The sequence below is a fragment of the Monopterus albus genome, unplaced genomic scaffold, assembly GCF_001952655.1.
Source record: "Monopterus albus unplaced genomic scaffold, M_albus_1.0 scaffold237.1, whole genome shotgun sequence".
NCBI lineage: Eukaryota > Metazoa > Chordata > Actinopteri > Synbranchiformes > Synbranchidae > Monopterus > Monopterus albus.
In genome coordinates, this window is record NW_018128117.1 from 177,971 (window position 1) to 187,797 (window position 9,827).

General features: G+C 39.4%; 1 protein-coding gene across 1 annotated transcript in view; it reads left to right on the forward strand.

Moving 5' to 3' along the window:
* Positions 1-9,309, forward strand: part of rxfp2a (relaxin family peptide receptor 2a) — a 38,686-nt gene extending 29,377 nt beyond the window's left edge. Inside the window, exons 13-20 of the mRNA XM_020620408.1 lie at positions 624-695; positions 767-838; positions 1,007-1,236; positions 2,476-2,621; positions 3,502-3,597; positions 4,254-4,423; positions 6,072-6,289; positions 6,488-9,309. Coding sequence (XP_020476064.1) covers positions 624-695; positions 767-838; positions 1,007-1,236; positions 2,476-2,621; positions 3,502-3,597; positions 4,254-4,423; positions 6,072-6,289; positions 6,488-6,753 — 1,270 coding nt within the window. The 3' untranslated portion in view covers positions 6,754-9,309. The remainder of the gene's footprint in view (positions 1-623; positions 696-766; positions 839-1,006; positions 1,237-2,475; positions 2,622-3,501; positions 3,598-4,253; positions 4,424-6,071; positions 6,290-6,487) is intronic.
* The last annotated feature ends 518 nt before the right edge of the window (positions 9,310-9,827 follow it).

Here is a 9,827-nt window from a genome sequence, read left to right on the forward strand (position 1 = left end):
AAAAAAAAATGGCCTCCAAAAACGACGACTGCCACTTAGTGAAGGCTACCTTCTTCATGCAGCGGTACCACAACAGTCCACTGCAGATTCAAAAGGTCCATGATGCAAAATGATGCCTCCAAGTACACCATATGTGGGCTAGCCAGGCAAGAGTTCAAAGAAAATAAAATGATGACTTGGTCCCCTGGCTCAGCCTGATTTGAACGATTGAAAGAGGAATATTTACAGCCCAGGAAAGTAACAGACTATGAACAGCCTGTTTGCATCTGTCTTGGCTGCTAAAGCTAAAATTGGCTGCAACTGCATAAAAAAATCTGACAAACTCCATGAAGATAAAGGGCAATACAAGTGTTAGGAAGGAAAGGTGGTTACTGTATATTGGCAAAGTATTCCCAATAGTAGAAAGGTTTCTTTGCTGTTGAACTAGTGATTTTTCTTTATTTCACCACTATTTATAGTCATGTGAAGCAACTTGTTTTCTAATAATGTACTATAAATACCATTTCCCAGTGGCATAATTATTGCCCACACCTGCTTCTGGAAAGATATTTTGGATTTGGAATCATTTAGGATGTTGTGCCTATGGAAAATTTTAAAAATCTGTCATCCATTTTTTGTTGCAGAAATATCTCCCATAATCCCCTTCTCCACATTCACCCCAGCCACTTCAACCACCTGACACATCTTCAGTCTCTGTGAGTAAAAAAATACACACAAACTACTTGCTGCAGCAGTGTGGTGGTGAAATATGCTCTGCTTTCTGTAGGGCACTGGAAGGAATTGAGATTCCAGATATTCAAACGAAGATGTTTCTAGCTATGGTGAATCTTTCCCACATGTACGTACAACCCCTCATATGAATCAAGTTTTATGTACATCTGTCATCACTAAATAACCAAGCGTCTCTTTTTGTCTCTCCTCCCTGTATGTCATTGCTCATCTTCTTTGCTTTCTCTTTCTGCCCTTCTGCTACTACCTTTTTTTATGTGCTCCCTTTCTCTCTCAGATACTTTAAGAAGTTCCAGTACTGCTCCTATGCACCTCATGTCAGGTCTTGTAAGCCCAACACAGATGGCATCTCATCTTTTGAGGACCTGCTGGCCAACATAGTGCTACGGGTGTCTGTCTGGGTCATAGCCTTCATTACCTGCTTTGGTAACCTCTTAGTCATCGGTATGAGATCGGTGATTCGAGCTGAGAACAACCTGCATGCCGCCTGCATCAAAGTCCTTTGCTGTGAGTACCCACATACTTCCATGCACCTTTAACTAAAATAAATAAATTAATAAATAAATGTCATTTACTGACACATACTTGAATAGGTGTACATTAGGATCTGGCTGTAAAGGAAGAGTGTTAGGAAAAGAATGAAACAGTACATATGGAATATGACAGAAAATAGGAATAACAATTAGGAAATGGTATTTCAGTGAATGATGAAGTAAAAACATAATGGTACTTCAGTCTGGTTGTCAAGTTTTGAGCCAAGTACTGTTAAAAGGAAGTCTGCTCTACACTCAGGAATAGTCTTTAAAAGCTGACAGAATGGCAGAGACCAGTGGGGATTGTCAACCGCACTTGTCTACAATAGAAAACCTATAGAAATCATCTGCTGAAGACTCTTGCTTTACACCCTGGGGTTGTGCAGAGTTTTTGACTTTAACAGTTCTGTGCCTTCTTAGGAAGTGCCCTTCCACAGCAAACCATGGGAGCTTTGGAAAAAGCAACACACCTAATGGCAACAGGTGAAGCAGAGTAGTAGCAAACAAAACACTGGTTGATTTTACAGTGAATGCATCAGGTCTGCTAATGTTATACGTTGTATAAAGACAAAGTGTCACAGTGACCCTATGTGAGTATTTTCCGTTTTATTTTCAGGGATGGAAATGCATTTAAGAAGGCTTATATTTCTTTAAATCCCTATACCTTGTTTGAGTTTTCTCTATCAAGCACCATTTATTTCCTCCCTTCTGTCTCATTCTCAGTTTTTAGGTTTTTTTGTGGCAGCTTTTTTCCCATGCAGTATAAACCTTGCCAACCTCTGACTCACACTCTTTGTGCAAATTTCTTCCTCCTCTTCAGTTTTGTTTACCCACTTGTCCTCACTTCCCTTGCTCTGCTCCCAGCTTTACCATTTCAAAAAATACAGTCCCTTGAGTCCTTACAATAAAAAAGAGGTAATGGTTTAACATATAACTTTGTCTAATTTTTAATCCATATTGTGCAATTTTCAGTTTAGCAGGAATAACTTTAAAAACGGAGTCACTGAGGCATCCTTAGGTTTTAAATTAACCTCACACATCAGACACGGCATACATACGTGTTTCCCAACCCAATGGTTATTCTTGCCTGGGGACATGCAATAATGTATTTTTGTGTGCACTTATTAAGAAATATTTACTGAAGAAAGAACCAGCAGCTGACAGAGGGACCACAGAGAGCACTTCTCATATGTTACAATGTCTTATCGTCCAGGTGCAGACTGCCTCATGGGTGTGTACCTGTTTTTTGTTGGAGTGTTTGACGTCAAATTTCGCAGCCAGTACAATCGTCATGCCTTGCTCTGGATGGAGAGCGTGGAGTGTCGAACCATTGGATTCTTGGCCATGCTCTCCTCGGAGGTAGCACAGTAGAGATGCACATACACTAACATGCATGCAGACAAAGACACTTGCTATTCTGCTGTATTTACAGCAGTGCATATCCAAGACACATCTGTTCTTTTCAAGGTGTCAGTTGCACATTAACACACCTTGAAACTCTGCTAATTTGCTGATCCCATATCAGCTATTGCTTCTGGCATTTTGTCAACATGCAACTTAGTTCTAGGCTCTGATTCTAGTTTTTTCTAAGGAGAATTGATTATCATTCATTTCTGCTTATAATGCTGTGCTGTGTGCTTCAGGAAGACAGGAACCGATCCAGTATCATGGTTCTATATATTATTTTTAAATCACTGATCCTGATGTGTGCAGAATTCACTGGAATGATAAAATACTGACTCTTATAATGACATTGACAAAAAAAGTGTTATTTAATGTGGATCTGTTGTGTCTTATTGATCAGGTGCAACCTTAACCTTCAATGGCATGTATAGATTGCACACAGTGGATTTACACAGTATCTGATCAATAAAACAAGTGTTTTGCTGAGCACTGATTAATGGACCATGCCAGCTGACTTCCTACATTACCTATTAATCATGTTTGGCTGCTGTTTAATGTTAAAGACGGCGTTCATGAACATGGTTTTGCAATGAGATGATCTTTGTTTCAACAAAAGCACCTGCGTGCACCAAGGAGATATAATTTTCAGTTAGTCCTAGCTCATCCTTCATTTTCTCACAGTGAGAATCTTACTGTGACAAGAAAGCAGATTGTTACTGTGATCTGTTACTGTGATAATTTATCTGACATTTTCATATTAGCTTGAGCTAAACTCAAGTCTGTCTATCTGGACAGTAAAAAAGTTGATAAGTTTGAAGCTTATGTTTTCCCTCAGGTCTCTGTTCTCCTCCTGACCTACCTGACTCTGGAAAAGTTCCTGGTTATTGTCTTTCCCTTCAGCAATTTGCGTCCAGGCAAACTTCAGACAGGGGTGAGCGTACTATAAATACATGAAAAGAATGTGTTTTTGCTTTGGTTTGATTGGATCCTTTTTATGCATGGTGTTGAAAAACTTACAAATGATAAAGTAAATATCAGAGTATTAATATATGTTGACGGCATACTGTTCCAGTTTGGTTTTGTAGTTTTTTGTTTTTTTTTGTAGGTTTTTTGTTTTTTTCCTGCTGCATCTTCCTTCTCTACCCCAGCCTCCTTTTTATGTGCTATATAATAATTACTGTTGATTTAAGTCTGATATAATGTTGGTATTCATTATGGGGGATTAGTTATTCAGCCAATTTCTCATTGCTGCTTGGATTCTTTGAGAGCGTCCCCAAATAACAAAGTGTGCTTACCCAAATGTAACTGCATAAGAATTTGCTTGAAATGTTCCTGCATCTGACTGCGAGAGGATCTGTCCGCTCTCTGAGAAAGTTCTGCCACCTACTGTTTGCTTTCTCAGTGATGCCAAACGGAGTTGGCGTCAATCAGTAGACTAAAGAAAAGGTTTGCAGTGCTAGTAAATGTCATTGTGTGGAAATTCAGTGAATTGAATGATTATGATTTGCTTATATTAGTCTTGAATGTGAGCTTTTAAAGAGTACACTGCTAGAAATCCTAACAGCATGTTTGTTGTCCTGCTGCAAGGTGGTTCTGGCTTCTATCTGGCTGCTGGGGTTCATTATTGCTGCTGTGCCCCTAATGAATGAGGATGTGTTCGGAAACTACTATGGGCGTAATGGGGTCTGCTTTCCCCTGCACTCTGACAAGCAAGAAAAACCTACCGCCAAAGGATATTCCACAGGAATCTTTCTGGGTAAATGATAAAGAAATAGTGCTTAATTATACACACACTGTCAATAAATACAGAATTTAAAATCAAATAAGCAAAAGAAAAATTGTTTAACCTGTGTATAAAGACGTACAGATGAAAATGAAGCAGTTTTTTTTTTTCTTTCAATCTTGAAAGTTCCAAAAGTAAACTGATCCCATTTAAAGTGGTGGTGTTGCACACTGTCATGGTGTGCTAACTCACAGCACTGCACCTTAGATTGGGCTATTATACAGCAAACACCATGGCTCTGTCAACAATGCATGATTTAGTCTGGATTCTAATTTGTTCTTACTGAGGACCCTCAATAGTGATGAATGAAGTGTAGTGATCCTGTCTCAAAGGTCACTGGCATTTGTGTCACTAAGAGTTTACAATCACAACACTGTCAACTAATTCAAGAGTGGCACTATTTTTCATTTGAGTTTTTTTTTAATGTGTTAAAAATAAGACTGAAATATAGATTTACATAAGTATTCAGATCCTTCACTTAGTACTTGGTTAAAATGCTTTTGACAGCTGTAACAGTCTCAAGTCTTCTTCAGAATGAAGCTGCAAGGTTAGCGCACCTTTCTTTTGGAATTTTCTTCCATTCTTCTTGGCAGAATCATTCAGGGTCAGCGAGGCTGGATGTGGAGCGTCCGAGCACAGCCATTATCAGGTCTCTCCAGAGATGCTCTGTTGGGTTCAGGCCCAGACTCTGGCTGAGCCACTCCAGAACTTGGACAGAGTTCTCCCAAAGCACTTACTGTGTTTTCTTTATTCTTCAGGATGTTGTCTTGTTGAAATATGAAGAAGGTTTTTATTCAGAATTGCTCTATTTTTCTGCATCTAGCCTTCTCTCTATCCTGGTTAGTCTCCCAGATGCAGAAAAACATCCTCACAGCATGATGCTGCCACCATCGTGTTTGACTTTAGGGATGGTATTAATGAGGTGATGCTCAATGCCTGGTTTTCTCCACACATGCTTTTTGGAACTGTGGCCAAATAGTTTAATCTCTTTTTCATGATTAAAAAAAAAAAAAAAAAAATTTGGCTTCTCAGGGTCACGAGTTGTCCTAGTGGGCTTGTCATGTGTCCTGGGGTTCTCAGCTACCTGTCTGACCAAGGCCCTCTGACTGCTGTGGCTCCAAATCTCTTTCATTTGAGAATGGAGGATACTGTACTCTTGGGCACTTTAAATGCTGCAGGATTTTATTTTCCCTGTGTCCTTCCTCAGATGTGTCTCTTGATACAATCCTGTCTTGCAGGTCTACAGCCAATTCTCTCAACCTCATGGCTTTTGTTTTCATGCTGACATGCATCAGCTATGTGACCTTATATAGACAGGTGTGTGCCTTTCATAATTCTATCCAACGCATTAAATTAGGTGCATATGGACGCTAATCAAGCTGTAGATGCATCTCAAGCACCACTGATAGGAAAAGAATACACCAGAGCTCAGTTGCAAGTGTCAGGAAGGGTCTGAATACTTGCGTAAAAGAATATTTCAGTGTTTTATTGTTAATATATTAAAACTCAAACCATTTTCACTTTCATTGCAAACTCCATTTTAAGATTCTGGAACCTAATAATGTGGAAAGCCTATAAGAACTTGCCATATGCGTTGTATGTATTTGAATATTTTATGCATTTCTTAAAAAAATGGCAATCCTGGTGATCATCTTCTCCTACTCCAGTATGTTCTGCTCCATCTATAAAACTGGCATCAATGCGACAGAGTTGAGGGGCAGACTGCACAAAGACGTGGCTGTGGCCAACAGGTTTTTCTTCATAGTGTTCTCTGATGCCCTCTGCTGGATTCCCATATTTATAGTGAAAATCCTCTCACTCCTGGAGGTGGAGATTCCTGGTAAGAAATGAAATGGTACCCTGTGTTTTTGGTTGCATTTACCTTATACATATTCAGATAATTACTGTAACATGTTATTAATGAACAAGTAAACATGTCGCACGACTTTCTGCTGTCTGAACTATTTATATAGGGAATAGCATCATAAGACAACCACAGGCATATTCTGCTTAAATGTTGACAACTTGCCTCTCTCAGGCACCATCTCCAGCTGGGTAGTCATCTTCATCCTTCCTATCAACAGTGCCTTGAACCCCATTCTATACACGTTAACCACCAGCTTCTTCAGAGAGCAGGTGGAACTCTTACTGTGTCGTTGGCAGAAAAGACACATTGTCAAGAAAGACCACAAAAGCCTACCCACCTCCACAATTTTCATTGAGACATCACGGACTCCTTGCTACCAACAGCCGGCCTTCCTCCAACGGGTATCACTGACTATTGCAGATCCTCGCTACGCCTGAGGGAGGCAGGGAGTTTCTGGTGTTTTGTGAACTGCAGGTTAAGAGCCTGTAACTGGTGTATCTTTGGTACTGGTGTTGCTGTATATACCGTAGCACTAGCAATGAGTTTAGCTTCCACGTGGAACAGGATTAACAATAATTGAGCTGTCTCATCATACTTTGACATTGACATGTTCCCCAGTTGTAAAAGTGACAATTACAGCATGCCAGCTTTTTTGTGTGTGTATATATACATACAAAGAGCACCTTAGGGTTTAGTGTACCTCTCTAAGCCACTTGAACATACAGACGGGAGGAGCCAGTGATCAAACCATCACCAGTAATTGTTCCTATGCTTGCATGCTTATGTGCCCATACAATAAAACAGGAGAAGAGATGGAAGAATGAATACCAGCATGCATTGATCCTCCAGGGTGGTAAAATTCACAATGGACTGAAAATATCAAGCAAGAAAAGTGCTTATAGTACTGTTAAAATACATCACCTCTCACATGTATGTGAAGTTTTATTTTAGTGACCCCATGGTCAGACTATAGTGCTGGGAGAAGAGGAGCCACACCTGTCATCTTACAGACACTATATTCTATGAACTGACTCAAGGATAAAGCTATAGATGTGAAGCTCATTGCAGAATGGCTAAGTATAAATTGTTTCAGGCTTAATAAAACAAGCTAGTGAGTTTATGTCAAGTTTTTGACACAGGGTTGGCTCCTTCCACCCTGCAATCCACAAGAATAAGCAATTGTAGTGAATGGATTTGAATACCTTCCATGACAAGACTCGAGTGAATACAGCTTAAGGTATTTATCATATTGTCATAGAATCAGTGATATTTTTTCTTTGCTTCCTGCCTCTGTGTTTCTGGTTTTGTTTTGTCTTAACTTTCTTCAGCTCTCTCTGCTGTTGCAATTACTGGCCCAATTAGCTTCTCTGATGAGATTGTGTTTTCTAATATTCCTTTAGACTGTGGTTCAGTGGGTAGAGCAGTTTTCTCCCAACTGGAGGGTCAGAGGTTTGAATCTCTGTGCCTCCAATCCACATGTCAGAGCCCCCGGGAAAGACACTGAACCCCCAAGTTGCCCCCGATGGTTAGAGCCATCGGCATGAGTTGGCGCGGCAGATGGCTGCCTCAGCTCTGTACCAGAAACAAATTCCCTGTGTAACATACTTGGCCAAATCACGGTGATTATTATCTAAGATCTATCCACAGAAATAAAAACATGAAGCTGCAAAGAAAGGGCTGCATTTGCCTTTTAGCGTGTTTAAAGTGTTGCCATGCAAAATATTGCACAGATGTTATTTCATTCATGAAAAAAAGTTGGTTACTATACAGTATCCAGTGACAATTGCTTAAAACAAATCTTGACATTACTAATAATGAAGTCTTATTTTAAATCTTACTTTTTTGGCAGGTTAGTATTGAAGTAGGAGAGAAAATTAAAATTGATAAACTACCATTTTACATTTGAGTTGTATCAAACCCTTTAGGGTCAGAGCCATTGTAGAAACTTTAAATGTGAGAGAAAATACCCAGTTGGAGAAAAATGTAACAATGACGCTGAATGTTGTGCATTAGATGTGTAACAGTTATTGTCCTGTTGCCAGTTTTGCCATGTTTTTTGTTCTGATGTGCAATTATTTTTGTTACATATCATTTTGTACACTCCATATGCAAGTACAGTATGTGCTCTGACTAGTTAAGAAGCTGAACCAATATGCTGCATTACCTTGATAGTGACACTGTTAAATCATACAATGGCAAGTAGAGGTAAGTGATTTGCTTTGGAAATACCTTTATGTATAAATTTGCAAATGTGATCAGATCTTTTTTAAAGTTACAATTATGACTGCTATTTATTTTAAAAACACATCATTGTATTCTTCTGGTCCATATTGAATCCGTCCTTTAAACATTCCCCATGTAGTTTGGAATACCCCACAATTAATGAAATAAGTGTAAGCTAATTGGAATCAGGAGTTTGTAAACTTGGAGCCCAGCCAATTACTGAAGATTGGAGGTTTGAGCTAGTTTGGGCAGACATCTCCCTCAGCTGGTTGGGGTGAGTCAATAGAAGAGAGAAAAATATCAAGACACAAAAACGCTGGGCAGGTTTAATGTGGCTGGTTACTGCTCAGTTTGTATTTCAGCCAGCATTTACTCCTTGCCAGACTGTCATAAACAAAACATCCTTTACCTTCTAAGATTCAGCTCTATTTTCCTGTTATGTTGTTGACCTGTTTCTCCCATCCAAATCTGGCTTTGTTTGCCCATTTAGATTGTTGGACTTTGGATGTCCTGAGATCTGTCCTTAATGTACTGCCTGTCTTAGTGTGTGGGTTCTAGTCCCAGGATGTAGTTATTTGTCTGCTTCATGTCAAATTTGTTTATATTAGATAATTTTATGACCAGTTCATGCAGAAAACCAGTCCATCAATAGTTTACATAATTACTTTCTTGGCACTTTTTTGATCAGACCTTCTTTTGACTGACCTAGTCTGGTTCATATGTGCGTGTCAGATGTCACATAGACTGTTCCAACTTTGGTTCATATTTCTATTTATACTGTTTAAAAACTATTATTTTTATATATACACACACACACACAGTGGGTATGGAAAGTATTCAGACCCCCTTCAATTTTTCATTGCTATATTGCAGCCATATGCTAAAATCATTTAAGTTAATTTTTTCCCCTCAATGTACACACAGCACCCCATATTGACAGAAAAACACAGAATTTGACATTTTTGTAGATTTATTAAAAAAGAAAAACTGAAATATCACATGGTCATAAGTATTCAGACCCTTTGCTCAGTATTTAGTAGAAGCACCCTTTTGAGCTAATACAGCCATGAGTCTTTTTGGGAATGATGCAACAAGTTTTTCACACCTGCATTTGGGGATCCTCTGCCATTCCTCCTTGCAGATCCTCTCCAGTGCTGTCAGGTTGGATGGTAAACGTTGGTGGACAGCCATTTTCAGGTCTCTCCAGAGATGCTCAATGGGGTTTAAGTCAGGGCTCTGGCTGGGCCATTCAAGAACAGTCACAGAGTTGTTGTAAAGCCACTCCTTC